We start from the raw sequence: 15776 nt of genomic DNA, 5'->3' as shown, positions 1-15776 counted from the left end.
CTGGAATTCTGGATCCTCTGATTCTAAAGACACATTTTGTACACAGAAAAAGATGCCAAACTGCAATAAAAGGAAAACAAAACCAAGCAAACAAGACATGAAAACAAAGGAAAAAGTTAAAAGTTAAAAGTCTAAAATTGTGCTGCTGCACACAAGGTAATCACTTTGACCAAACACGGCAAAAACATTCATACTCCAGGACAAAAGTAAACTACTGCATTCAAATCACATGTAAATGTCAAGAAAGTGCAAGAGGCCATTTTGCTATTTCCTACTCAGCCATGTTATTTCATACATATTATTTGCAATCTGTAGCACATTATAGACTGTACTCTCATTGATAAATGAGTAGGGTATTGCTTATAATAGCCAGAAATCTGCATTCCATTTTAAAACATTAATGTAACACTAAAATGTTAAGTATAACATGGGTCCAAAACTGATGCATTTCAAACAAATTGTACACAGTAGTTCTTTGCTCACTTTAAAAATAATAGTTTACTGCATACTGAAAATTCATTTACCTACCCTCATGTCATTCTAAACCCACATGTTTTTCTTGCTTCTGTGGAACACAAAAGGAGTTATACTGCATAATGTCCAAGTTGCTCTTTTCCAATCTATGTAAGCAGACAGTGATCAGGGGCTGTCCAGCTCCAAAAATGGCGAAAAATACTTCGAAAGTGTCATAAAAGTAGTCCATATGACTTATGCACTATATCCCAAGTCGTCTGAAGCAATATGATTCTTCCCCTCCACTATATCTCTCAAATTTAATTTGCTTACATTCAAATATGGGGAATAAAGCCGTTTTGTGCCATTGGCTTGAAACCTGGCGCAATGCATCTTGAAGCACCATATTTTAATGTACGTGAACACGAAAGAGATTTAAAGACTATGGCAAAAGGATACACTATATGTTAATAATTTAAATAATAAAAAACCCTCAATTCCACACACAAAGCGATCATTAGACTCAGAACATTTGGAATATAGTGCACAAGTCGTATGGACCACTTTTATGATTTTTTTTTTTTCTTTTTTCGCTTTTACAGTATGGAAAAGAGCAGTGTGGACATTTTGCAAAACATCTTACGTGGTCAGTGGAAAAAAGCAATAAAAGTCATATCAGGCTGGACCAACATGACGGTTAGATGGATAGAATTTTCATTTTTGGGTGAACTATCATCATTTACTCACCCACGTGCCATCCCAGATGTGTGTGACTTTCTTTCTTCTGCAGAACATAAACAAATATTTTTTTAAGAATATTTCAGCTCTGTACATCCATACAAAACAGTGAATGGGTGGCAAAATTTTTACTCTCCAAAAAGCACATAAGTTGGCATAAAAATATTCCATACAACTCCAGTGTTTTAATCCAGATCTTCCATATCCATATCAAGCAATATGATAGGTGTGGGTGATAAACAGATCAATATTTAAGTTCTTTTTTGCTAGAAATTCTTCTCTCTGCCCATTAGGGGGAGATATGCATGAAGAATGTGAATCACCAAAAACACAAGAAGAATATGAAAGTGAAAGTTAAAGTGGAGATTGACTGAGCAGTGAGGAGAATTTATAGTAAAAATGGACTTAAATATTTATCTGTTTTCACCCACACCTATCATATCGCTTCTGAAGATATAGATTTAACCACTGGAGTCTTACGGATTACTTTTATGCCGACTTATGTGATTTTTGGAGCTTACAATTTTTGGCACCCATTCATTTGCATTGTATGGACAAAAAGAGCTGAGAAATTCTTCCAAAATTCTTTGTTTGTCTTCAGCAGATGTAAGAAAGTCATACACATCCGGGATGGCATGAGTGTGAGTAAATAATGACAGAATGAATTTTTTGGGGTGAACTATTCCTTTAAAATGTATGTTACTGTAGCTTATTTGTAAATTGTCTTAAGTCAGAAATGAGATTTGCATTCTTCACTTTTATTTCAGTGGGAAATTTGAAAATGCCATGTGGCTGCAACCATGTGTTTATCTTAACTGTTCCTGACATCTTGGAGTCTACCTTACTTTCTTAGAGATCACTGATTAACTCATTAAGCCAGTAAATATGTTTCCCAGGTCATGCTTTGTTTGCTATAAACTTAAGCATGACCTGGGAAAAAGCTTTCTTCCTTTTGAAACTGTAAGATTCGCTGAATATTCATATACACAAAAATAACCAGGCTTTCAAGAGCAATCAGAAGCTGAAGTAGAGGACTCCTTTTGTCTGGGGTATAGACTCTTAATAAGAGAAACTGCATATTATGCTCAATAAACTGGGACCTCCTCTTTATATGTTGCCTCAAAGGGATAGTTCTCCAAAAAATGAAAATTCCCTCATCATTTACTCACCCTCATGCCATCCCAGATGTGTAATGCATGACTTTCTTCTGCATGCAGAAGAAAGAAAGCCATACGCATCTGGGATGGCATTAGGGTGAGTAAATGATGAGAATTGGGTTTTCGGTGAACTATCCATTTAATACATAATACTGTGTCTCTGACTATGTTCAGAATGGTATACTAGCATGCTGATTACTGCATACTGCAAAGTTCACACTGTATACTAACTAATATATATATATATATATATATATATATATATATATATATATATATATATATATATAAAAACAGTAATTTAAGCAGGAAGTAATACATAATAATTTGAAAACAGTAATATACTATATTGATGTCACATGACCTCATTACCTCATTATTAGTTTTCAGTTGCCTAACATCCTTGTTGTCCAAAGTATGCAGTTCTAGCCTTTTCAAAACTTAACATTTTCGGTGGAGGAAAAGGGTGTTCCAGTGTAGATGAGAGGCATATATGCAACCAAATCAATGTGTTTTCAAATGAAAATGTATTATGTTTAAGCAGCCTTTGTTTCCAACACTGAAAACATGTCACTGTTGGTTAACCGTTATCTTTGTTAAATGAAGCCATTGGACTGGTTACTGGTACATGGCTGTGGGCAAAAATAGTTCTAGATTATACAAACAATTAAACATTGACAGACATGTGTATAGATGTACACCCAAGCAACTTTAGAAGGAGAAAGAGTCAGATAAACAACACTTGAGGATACAGTTGAAGTAAACAGAAATGACAAGGAAAAGTGGAGAGGGAAGAGTTTGGATTAAGGTGAAAGCAGCAGCACATTTTGAACATTCTCCACATTTCAGGCAGCACAGAGATGAGTCACTGTATTAACACTGTGCAGCCAATGAATGAGAAATACAAGTGCATGTGTGTGGGTGTATGTCAGTGTGGGTGTGTTGGAATGAAAAGAAAGTGAAAGCAGCTAAACAGGGTTTAAGGATGTTTATGCATTCAGTATGAGACAACTTCAATGTATTTGCATATTAAAATATAACTAAATGTTCTTTTAAATAGTGAATAATGTCTATATTTATAGGAAGAATTAGATTATACTTGTATATAAATGTTTAAATATAAATGAAATTAATTTTATAATATATATATAATAAATATAAAACAATTATATACAGTTGTGCTCAAAAGTTTGCATACCCTTGGAGAATTGGTAATATATGTACCATTTTTAAAGAAAATATGAGTGAGCAGGCAAAATGCATTTCTTTTATTTCTTATGGGATTCATATTCAACTGTAGGTTATAACAGAATGGCACAATCATAAAACAAAACAAGGCAACAAAGAATAAAATGAAATGACCCCTGTTCAAAAGTCTGCATACCCTTAGTTCTTAATACTGTGTATTGCCCCCTTTAGCATCAATGACAGCGTGCAGTCTTTTGTAATAGTTGTCTATGAGGCCCCAAATTCTTGCAGGTGGTACAGCTGTCCATTTGTCTTGGCAAAATGCCTCCAGGTCATGCAAAGTCTTTGGTCATCTTGCATGAACCGCACGTTTGAGATCTCCCCAGAGTGGCTCGATGATATTAAGGTCAGGAGACTGTGATGGCCACTCCAGAACCTTCACCTTTTTCTGCTGTAACCACTGGAGGGTCAACTTGGCCTCGTGCTTAGGGTCATTGTCATGCTGGAAAGTCCAAGAGCGTCCCATGCGCAGCTTTCGTGCAGAAGAATGCAAATTGTCTGCCAGTATTTAAAGATAACATGCTGCATTCATCTTGCCATCAATTTTCACAAGATTCCCCGTGCCTTTAGAGCTCACACACACCCAAAACATCAGTGAGCCACCACCATGCTTCACAGTGGGGATGGTATTCTTTTCACTATAGGCCTTGTTGACCTCTCTCCAAACATAGCACTTATGGTTGTGACCATAAAGCTCTATTTTGGTCTCGTCACTCCAAATTACAGTGTGCCAGAAGCTGTGAGGCGTGTCAAGGTGTTGTCGGGCATATTGTAACTGGGCTTTTTTGTGGCATTGGCGCAGTAAAGGCTTCTTTCTGGCAACTCGACCATGCAGCTCATTTTTGTTCAAGTATCGTTGTATTGTGCTCCTTGAAACAACCACACCATCTTTTTCCAGAGCAGCCTGTATTTCTCCTGAGGTTACCTGTGGGTTTTTCTTTGTATCCCAAACAATTCTTTTGGTAGTTGTGGCTGAAATCTTTCTTGGTTTACCTGACCGTGGCTTGGTGTCAAGAGAGCCCTGAATTTTCCACTTCTTAATAAGTGATTGAACAGTACTGACTGGCATTTTCAAGGCTTTGGATATCTTTTTATATCCTTTTCCATCTTTATAAAGTTCCATTACCTTGTTACGCAGGTCTTTTGACAGTTCTTTTCTGCTCCCCATGACTCAGTATCTAGCCTGCTCAGTGCATCTACGTGAGAGCTAACAAACTCATTGACTATTTATACACAGGCACTAATTGCAATTTAAAAAGCCACAGGTGTGGGAAATTAACCTTTAATTGCCATTTAAACCTGTGTGTGCCACCTTATGTGTCTGTAACAAGGCCAAACATTCATGGGTATGTAAACTTTTGATCAGGGCCATTTGGGTGATTTCTGTTATCATTATGATTTAAAAAGGAGCCAAAAAACTTTGTGATAATAAATGGCTTCATATGATCACTATTCTTAAATAAAAGACAGTTTTTTTTCAATATCAGTCATATTTTAAAAATCAATGCCAAAATTTCACAATTTCTGCCAGGGTATGCAAACTTTTGAGCACAACTTTATATAATTTATTATAATAAAATATAATAAATTAATTACACCAGTGTTTCGTGCTATGGGCCTCTATAGTGCAGCCTGTTTAGTCCAGGCTAATCTCATGAAAATTACATGACTGTGACGACATATTTGCATAAAGATATTATGTGGTTCATTACACTTACTGTGGCGGTTTTGAGTTGAAATGAGGTGCTAAAAGCAAGTTAAATTTTTAAAATCAACAAAACCAACCTCCCTAACCTAAACCATGAACCTAAACTTAGCAGATAGTGTCATAAAAGCAAAGTGTTTCTATGACTTTCGGCTCACGTGTCGACTCGCATGCTCTTTAAGACTCGTACCCCGGGTCTTAAACATCATAAATGCAAGGCTCTTTCAGCTGAGCTACTGCACAATTTGATTACACACACAAGCTTATAATGTAGCTGGTTGTGTCATGCAAATATTAAAATGCATGAACTAACAATTCATGCGCTTTAGTAAGTGTTTAGATGTCATAAAATAGAATTAGGTGAGGAAGAGGGTGAATAGTATGTTTATGAACTGATAATCTGCCATTTTACTTTAATCTAGTGTTCATTTCACCAGTAAACTGCCATGATACGTACAACAAGACATGTAAAAATGACTTTGCAAAAATGTAGGTATAGTAAATTAGTTCTATGAGACCAGCAATGAAGAGAACTAGCAAATTTACATTTTAAAATTTCATTAAATACTTTCATAAAAGCAAATTTAATATACTTGTTTTAAAGTTGTCAATTATGTTTTTATCTATCTATCTATATATCTATATATACACACACACTGGCGGCCAAAAGTTTGGAATAATGTACAGATTTTGCTCTTATGGAAAGAAATTGGTACTTTTATTCACCAAAGTGTCATTCAACTGATCACAATGTATAGTCAGGACATTAATAAAGTGAAAAATGTGGCTGTCTTGTCGGGCACTTCTCACGCACCTTATAGTCTAGCTGATCCCACAAAAGCACAATGGGGCTAAGATCCATAACACTCTTTTCCAATTATCTGTTGTCCAATGTCTGTGTTTCTTTGCCCACTCTAACCTTTTCTTTTTGTTTTTCTGTTTCAAAAGTGTCTTTTTCATTGCAATTCTTCCCATAAGGCCTGCACCCCTGAATATTCTCTTTACTGTTGTACATGAAACTGGTGTTGAGCGGGTAGAATTCAATGAAGTTGTCAGCTGAGGACATGTGAGACGTCTATTTCTCAAACTAGAGACACTGATGTACTTACCCTCTTGTTTAGTTGTACATCTGGCCTTCCACATCTCTTTCTGTCCTTGTTAGAGCCAGTTGTCCTTTGTCTTTGAAGAATATAGTGTACACCTTTGTATGAAATCTTCAGTTTTTTGGCAATTTCAAGCATTGCATAGCCCTCATTCCTCAAAACAATGATTGACTGACGAGTTTCTAAAGCAAACTGTTTCTTTTTTGCCATTTTTGACCTAATATTGACCTTAAGACATGCCAGGCTATTGCATACTGTGACAACTCAAAAACAAACACAAAGACAATGTTAAGCTTCATTTAACGAACCAAATAGCTTTCAGCAGTGTTTGATATAATGGCAAGTGATTATCTAGTACCAAATTAGCAATTTAGCATGATTACTCAAGCATAAGGTGTTGGAGTGATGGCTGCAGGAAATGTGACCTGTCTAGGTTTGATAAAAAATGACTTTTTTCTAATAGTGATGGTCCTGTTTTAATGTCCGGACTATACTTTGTGATCAACTGAATGCCACTTTGGTGAATTAAAGTACCAATTTCCTTCCGAAACAGCAAAACCTGTACATTATTCCAAACTTTTAGCCGCCAGTGTATATATAGAAGACAAAGCGCTAGCAAATTATGTTGCGTGAATGAGACGCGCACAGTAACAGTTTTACAGTTTTATAGTTTTTTGACTATAAAGTTTCCCAAATTTTTCTCCGTTGTGACAAAATTAACTTCTGTCCAAGCCTCCTAATTTTATGAAGTTGTAATGTAAAAAAAATAAAATAAAATAAAAAATTACAAAAATTAAACGTAAGAGCATGGTAAAACATATACGTCAAAATATAAATTTGATATTAATGTGAGGGCACATATAATATATACAATGCCATTCTAAATTTACCTTTAAAAAGACAGGACTTGAGTTGATTTTATTTCTATCCCTTTTTCCCTCTACCTTTTTTGTACATCATTCATATATTTAATATGACAAATAAATAAAATAATAAATATTGTCAGTAGTGATGAAGCATACAGTCGCTATTTGGCTTTGTAAGGCAGTGTTTTATGTTACTTCTGAACAACAAACACATTTGACCTTTAATATTTAATATTTAAATTAATTTCAGATGGCAAAGGCTGTGAAGTTACCAGTGTGAGAGAAATGTATAAAGTATTGCCATTGAAAGTGATACTTACTAAAGTTCAGCAAAATTTTACATTGAGGTGAAAGTTTTCATTCATATTATACATTTTAAAAACTATCGGCCGATTAATCGGCTATTGGCCAGTTTTCCTATTTTAGTTATCAGTATCGGCAAAACCCACAATCGGTCGACCTCTACTATTTATCCAAGTAGCATTTAGCCTTAAACGGTCGCAAAGAAAGCAAATGTTTTGAATTAACTGAACTTCTACTAAAAGTGAATTGGTCTCAGCTTCTTAATTTGAGCTTCAGTATGAAACGCCAATAAGGTTAGCACAACTGTCAGACCACCAACCAAAACTGCACGATCTAATATTATCGCGCTTCCCTAATCTTTCATAATTATGCTCAGCTTTTTGGTATAACATAAAAAACAATATAAAAACTTGAAATTAACATTTATGCTCACTGACTCCCTCAATTTTTGAAAAGGCCAAAGAAATCATAAGTTATGCATCTTCTGTCTTATCACTCCTCATTCCACATTAAGCCATAAACTTCATCCCAGTTTATCCGTGAGATTTACAGTGATATTCACCATGCCACATTTACTTACCTGCAGGTCAAAGCTGCTGTGGTGATTTAGTCTTGGCTCTGTTCTCTGGCCAGTGCTTTCAACCTTCTCTAAAGCTCCTGTGAATGAGAACTGGGGAATGTAAACACACACTCACACACGTATATAGATATTTTGCCAGCACTTCAGATAGAATCTCACCTCGTATCTGCTCATCTCTCAGCCTGCGAATGGCTGCACGAATCAGTTTTCTTTCTTCATATTCACTGGTGCTTCGTAACTTGAAAGAAAGTAAGAAAAACAGAGGGTAAGACATAAAAACAGTAGTTAGGTTGACGTAACTGATGTTTAGGCCCACATGGAATCTGCACCCCCAGAATTCCACAGAAATAAAATATTTGTGGATTTCCACAAAATTCAAAGCTTAAACACTAGCTTCAAAATAATTCAAACTCCTCACTACAAAAGCATTTTGAAAGAGTTTTGAATAAATTTCTAACAGGTAGCAATAAAAGTACAGTACTTTCTCAGCTCAGTTTAGAGGTGTAAGTTCTATGGCACCAAATGGACTTTTCAAACAGGTTTCCCATTTTCCATTGTCCACCATGGTCCAGGCACCTGAATCGCCTCTTTAAAATGCTGAAAGGTGCTCATCTGCATTATACATCATTATTTGTTAATGATGCATAATGAAATTTATTTCATTGATTTACTTTGTTGAAGAATGGTATTCATTGCTAGACTTGTGCTGTTTGTTTACTGTCTTGAACTCGCGTCGCTTATACGTAGGTTGGTGTGTGTGTGTATGCTATATTGTTTTGACTTGTCCCAGGTTATTCACTGCTAGATTTAGTGTTGATTGTCCAGTGTGTGTAAAACTATCATGGTTTTTAGTGTTTATAAACAGTGCTTCACTTGTTTTAGGGTATTATTTATTGCTAAAGTGCAGCATAATTTATTTGCGGTGCATGGAAGTCGCACTTGTCACCTCGCGCGACCCTTAGTTTCTGTTGACCACGTGACTAGCTTTGTTGTGCTAAGTAGCATTAAGGTGTGTCCAGCGCCAGGTAAGATATTTAAACCGTTGGATCAATAGTCATCCAGGATAAGCAATCTATCTACAGGAGTCTGCAGTTGCGTGTGTGTTTATTTCATTGTTTTACTTTGTTGAAGAGCTTTTTCATTGAACGGCTCATTATCATCGCGTATACAGTGGTGTGAAAAAGTGTTTGCCCCCTTCCTGATTTCTTATTTTTTTGCATGTTTGTCACACTTAAAAGTTTCAGATCATCAAATAAGTTTAAATATTAGTCAAAGATAACACAAGTAAACACAAAATGCAGTTTTTAAATGAAGGTTGTTATTATTAAGGGAAAACAAAATCCAAACCTACATGGCCCTGTGTGAAAAAGTGTTTGCCCCACCTGTTAAAACATAACTTAACTGTGGTTTATCACACCTGAGTTCAATTTCTCTAGCCACACCCAGGCCTGATTTCTGCCACACCTGTTCTCAATCAAGAAATCACTTAAATAGGACCTGCCTGACAAAGAGAAGTAGACCAAAAGATCTTCAAAAGCTAGACATCATGCCGAGATCCAAAGAAATTCAGGAACAAATGAGAAAGAAAGTAATTGAGATCTATCAGTCTGGAAAAGGTTATAAAGCCATTTCTAAAGCTTTGGGACTCCAGAGAACCACAGTGAGAGCCATTATCCACAAATGGCAAAAACATGGAACAGTGGTGAACCTTCCCAGGAGTGGCCAATAGACCAAAATTACCCCAAGAGCACAGCGACGACTCATCCAAGAGGTCACAAAATTCCCCACAACAACATCCAAAGAACTGTAGGCCTCACTTGCCTCAGTTAAGGTCAGTGTTCATGACTCCACCATAAGAAAGAGACTGGGCAAAAATGGCCTGCATGGCAGAGTTCCAAGACGAAAACCACTGCTGAGCAAAAAGAACATTAAGGCTGGTCTCATTTTTGCCAGAAAACATCTTGATGATCCCCAAGACTTTTGGGAAAATACTCTGTGGACTGACGAGACAAAAGTTGAACTTTTTGGAAGGTGTATGTCCCATTACATCTGGCGTAAAAGTAACACCGCATTTCAGAAAAAGAACATCATACCAACAGTAAAATATGGTGGTGGTAGTGTGATGGTCTGGGGCTGTTTTGCTGCTTCAGGACCTGGAAGACTTGCTGTGATAAATGGAACCATGAATTCTGCTGTCTACCAAAAAATCCTGAAGGAGAATGTCCGGCCATCTGTTCGTGACCTCAAGCTGAAGCGAACTTGGGTTCTGCAGCAGGACAATGATCCAAAACACACCAGCAAGTCCACCTCTGAATGGCTGAAGAAAAACAAAATGAAGACTTTGGAGTGGCCTAGTCAAAGTCCTGACCTGAATCCTATTGAGATGCTGTGGCATGACCTTAAAAAGGCAGTTCATGCTCGAAAACCCTCCAATGTGGCTGAATTACAACAATTCTGCAAAGATGAGTGGGCCAAAATTCCTCCACAGCGCTGTAAAAGACTCATTGCAAGTTATCGCAAACGCTTGATTGCAGTTGTTGCTGCTAAGGGTGGCCCAACCAGTTATTAGGTTTAGGGGGCAATCACTTTTTCACACAGGGCCATGTAGGTTTGGATTTTGTTTTCCCTTAATAATAACAACCTTCATTTAAAAACTGCATTTTGTGTTTACTTGTGTTATCTTTGACTAATATTTAAACTTGTTTGATGATCTGAAACATTTAAGTGTGACAAACATGCAAAAAAATAAGAAATCAGGAAGGGGGCAAACACTTTTTCACACCACTGTATATTTGACTTGAATGCTGACACGGAAGCGGCAGCGGAAGTGGTAGCCCTCGTGTAAAGACCTCCTCGTGTAAAGACCAGCGAGTCTACCTGTGCGAGTCCACCGAGCAAGGACACCGACAAGGCGCCACTCAACATAGCACTTAAGTATCTTGTTATTGTATCTCTTATTATTTTCCTTCTATACACTAACATGTCTACTTCACGAATAACACATGCCTTCAAGCACATCCCTGTTATCTGTTACAGACCGTTTACACGATATCAATGCAAGACCAAACGCAACCCACACAACCTACGGCCACTCTGCACTTCAGCACCTGCTCCGTTCTCTTTCTCAGTGGGACTCTGGAACTGCCAGTCAGCTGTGAACAAAGCTGACTTCATTCCAGCCTTTGCCACGCAGTCCACCCTCAGCATCCTGGCACTGACAGAAACATGGATACATCCAGAGGATACAGCAACACCTGCTGCTCTCTCCAACAACTTCTCCTTCTCTCACACCCCTAGACATACCGGTAGGGGCGGGGGAACAGGTTTGCTCATTCATAACAACTGGACCTTTTCAACACACTCTTCACTATGTAACAATACTAGTTTTGAATTCCATGCTATTACTACAATGCAACCCACAAAAATACATGTTGTTGTCATCTATCGCCCTCCAGGTCAGCTGACAAACTTTCTTGAGGAGTTGGATGTCCTGCTGTCCTCCTTGCTGGAGGATGGTAGGCCACTTGTGGTTCTTGGTGATTTCAACATACACCAAGACAAGCCCCAGGCCACTGAATTGAATACTCTCCTGGCCTCATTTGACTTGGAAAAACTATACACCACAGCAACTCACAGATCGGGCAACCAGCTGGACCTCATTTTTACACGTAACTGTACCAACTCAAATATTCTTGTTACTCCTTTACATGTCTCTGATCACTACTTTGTTCAATTCAACATGACCCTCCCATCTACATTAAAACAGACCATTACCTCATCCTTGAGTAAACATCCACCATTGGTTTCCTTTCGCCGTAACCTCCGTTCCCTCTCACCTTCTCGCCCTCTCGCCTTTCCACTGCTGTCTCTACATCTCTTCCTAAACAAAATGTATTTGCCACGCTTAATGTAAACACTGCCACAGACACACTAAGCTCTACTTTAACAACCTGTCTAGACAACATCTGTCCTATCTCCTCTAGGCCAGCACGTGCTACACCACCCAGCCCCTGGCTGTCTGAAGTCCTTCGTGAACATCGGACTGACCTCAGGGCAGCTGAGAGGAGATGGCGGAAATCTAAAGATCCAGCAGATCTAGGTAAATATCAGTCCCTGCTAGCAACTTTTTCAGATAACTTTAAATCTGCAAAAACCTCCTATTACCAGAACAAGATCAACAGCACCACAGACACTCGCAGCTTGTTTAGAACATTCAACACACTTCTCTGCCCTCCCCCTCCACCGCCTGACACATCACTGACAGCAGATGTCTTCGCTACATTTTTTACTAATAAGGTTACAGCCATCAGCAATACATTCTCAGCACCACACCTTGTCAAACACCTGTCTCCTGTATGCAACTCTTCTGTCTCTATGTTATCTCCACTGACTGACACTGAGGTCTCTGAACTCCTCCCCTCCAACCACCCCACTACCTGCTCCCTTGACCCGATTCCTTCTCACCTTCTCCAGGCCATTTCTCCATCCATCCTACCTGCACTCACACACATAATTAATAATTAACACATCTCTACTTACAGGCACTTTTCCCAATACATTTAAGCAGGCTCTAGTAACCCCGCTGCTGAAGAAACCCGCACTTAATCCCACACAAATAGAACACTACAGACCAGTCTCTCTCATCCCATTCATGGCAAAAACACTTGAAAGGGCAGTTTTCAATCAAATCTCTGCCTATCTCTCACAGAACAAGCTGCTGGATGACAATCAGTCAGGCTTTAAAAGTGGACACTCCACCAAGACTGCCCTGCTGTCTGTCACTGAGTCGCTGAGACGGGCGAAAGCTGAATCCAGATCATCAGTCCTGATTCTGCTGGACCTTTCTGCAGCCTTTGACACAGTCAACCATCAGATCTTACTCTCTACCCTCTCCTCGCTGGGCATCACATGAACTGTGCTTGACTGGTTTAATTCCTATCTCTCAGGTAGGTCCTTCAAGGTAGCCTGGAGAGGTTAGGTATCCAAGCCACATCAGCTACTTACTGGGGTACCTCAGGGATCAGTGCTTGGGCCACTTCTCTTCTCTATATACACAACATCACTGGGACCCATCATTCAGGCACATGGTTTCTTTTACCACTGCTACGCTGATGACACGCAACTCTACTTGTCTTTCCAGCCCAACGACACCACAGTGACTGTTCAAATTTCTGCCTGCCTGGCGGACATCTCGGCCTGGATAAAGGAGCACCACCTGCAACTTAACCCAGCCAAGACTGAACTCCTTGTCTTTCCAGCCAACCCTGCTGTTGAACAAAACATCACCGCGCAGCTGGGTGCAACTACAGTAATGCCTTCCAAATCGGTCAGAAATCTAGGGGTAACCATCAACAACAGACTAAATTTCACAGACCACATCTCAAAGACTACAAGATCATGTAGATTTACACTCTACAATATCAGGAAGATAAGACCCTTCCTCTCTGAACATGCCACACAACTGCTTGTCCAGTCACTTGTCATAACTAGACTGGACTACTGTAACGCTCTCATTGCAGGCCTCGCTGCATGTGCAACTAGACCCCTCCAAATGATCCAGAATGCAGCAGCACGTCTGGTCTTTAATGAACCAAAGAGAGCACATGATACACCACTCCTTCTCTCTCTCCACTGGCTATCGGTTGATGCACGTATCAAATTCAAGGCTCTGATGCTGGCATACAGAACAATCACTGGGTCTGCTCCAGCATACCTAAAATCATTTATGCAGAGCTACGCACCCACTAGAAGCCTGCGGTCAGCTAAGGAACGTCGCCTTATTGTACCAACAAAAAGAGGCACCAAAATGCTTTCCCGGACTTTCAGCTTCATCGTACCACATTGGTGGAATGACATTCCCAACTCCATCCGTGAAGCTGACTTACTCTCTGTCTTCAAAAAATGACTAAAAACACATCTTTTCCATGAGCACTTAACCAGTCATTAAAAAAAAATAAAAAAATACATAAATAAATAAATCCTGTTGCATTTTATTCTGTTTTGAATACTATTATGATGCTAGTGATACTTTGTAATACAGCACTTTTCATACCACTGTCTCCTAAGATGATTCGCTTATGTTTTCCTTTCTTGTAAGTCGCTTTGGATAAAAGCGTCTGCCAAATGAATAAACGTAAATGTAAATTTGATGAATTAAGACCCATTTACACCAAATCTGTGACGATTTTGTGAGACGAACTGCCGACGAAAGTTCTATTCACTCCGAGATTAAAATGAAAAACAATTTCACACCCCACTGTAGGCGGCGCTGTTCTACAAACATTTATTCTGGAGTACTGCAAGGACCTTTTTAGCACTCAGCTGTGAAAGCATGAGATTAACATATTTAATGCTGTTCAAGCATTTATTTACCTAATTTGGGATAATGTTTAGCATTCTGATCATGCCATGTTTTTGATGCATTTTGTGGAATATAGAAACTGTGGTTTTTGTACGAGTGAGATGAGTACAGAGCGCACTTGCATAAATATATGTACTCTGTCTTTATATATGCACATATATTTTGCTACAGAGTGGTACATTTATTTACATACACATGGAATAATGTAAATTAAGAAACCTATAAATTAGACCTACAAAAAAACTCAAATTAACACATTAATTTATGCAATTAATAGTTGACACGTAAAAAAAAAAAAAAAAAAATTAACAATTATTGCAGTCCCTGTTTTTTTTTTTTTCTCCACTCCCTGAAGCTATACTAATGTTTCTACCTTATTCCTGTGACTAAAATTGGCATATATAAATTTCCAGGAAGTACATGCTTGACTCGACTGCATATCCTAGCACAGAAACTGACTGTACGGAGCAGTGCAAGCCAATTCATTGCAACAACTGTTCCATGCGTAAAGACGGGAGCGGATTTTCTTCTGTACAGAGAATGGAGACTTCACATGCAAGTGGTGAGCCAGGTGTGGGAGAGATACGGACAACCTGCGTATCTTTTCGTATCACCCAAAAACGGTCATCTGAACTAGTGTCAAAAGTGAAGCCGCACGAGAGAGACCCCACGTGTGTGCGATAGAGACCGAGTGGCAGCCAGAGAAAATAATAGTTTTGAAATTTTAAACTTGAGCATTAAATTTGATTTATACAGTATCTGTATTTATAGTGTCTTATAATGCATTGGCAATGTACACCAATAAACACCAACTGTACCAATAAAGCATGATGTGAATTGAATCTGCCTGTTTGATCCTATTATTTAAAAAGTCCATTGGAAAATGGCAGGAGGGGTGTAAAACCTAGTGTTTGCCAATTGATTTGCACCACCAATGCGCTGGACTGTGCAGGAGCAGCAACTGCAGAGCATGACAAAAAGCTCATATCTCATTGGCCAGTCCAAATAAAAAAATAAATAAATAAAAAAAATAAAAAAAATGTTTTTAAACTGCTCACTGACTGTTGTCTCTAAAACAAAAACCTTTGGATTGCCGAAAGGCAAGTATTTGTGAATAACGGCATAGGAATCCATTGTTCAGCTCATTCAGAATATTCGCACCAAAAATTCGAGCTTGGTGTGAATAAGCCTTTGCTGCTTCCATGTTCAACAGAAAATGTACATAAACGTCTCGTTTAAACAAAACTCTGTTTACCGTCTGC

The 15776-nt window shown here is 38.5% G+C and overlaps 1 protein-coding gene across 4 annotated transcripts in view; it reads right to left on the bottom strand.

Moving 5' to 3' along the window:
- Window positions 1-15776, bottom strand: part of LOC127424014 (smoothelin-like) — a 111979-nt gene that overhangs the window by 71205 nt on the left and 24998 nt on the right. For all 4 annotated transcript variants that reach the window (XM_051668797.1, XM_051668779.1, XM_051668788.1 and 1 more), the window contains exons 4-5: window positions 8313-8391; window positions 8154-8230 (exon numbers count right to left, since the gene is read on the bottom strand). In XM_051668797.1, coding sequence (XP_051524757.1) covers window positions 8154-8230; window positions 8313-8391 — 156 coding nt within the window. The remainder of the gene's footprint in view (window positions 1-8153; window positions 8231-8312; window positions 8392-15776) is intronic.

The sequence above is a fragment of the Myxocyprinus asiaticus genome, chromosome 3 (genome assembly GCF_019703515.2).
Source record: "Myxocyprinus asiaticus isolate MX2 ecotype Aquarium Trade chromosome 3, UBuf_Myxa_2, whole genome shotgun sequence".
Taxonomy (NCBI): Eukaryota; Metazoa; Chordata; class Actinopteri; order Cypriniformes; family Catostomidae; genus Myxocyprinus; species Myxocyprinus asiaticus.
This window is presented reverse-complemented; position numbering and strand designations above follow the sequence as displayed.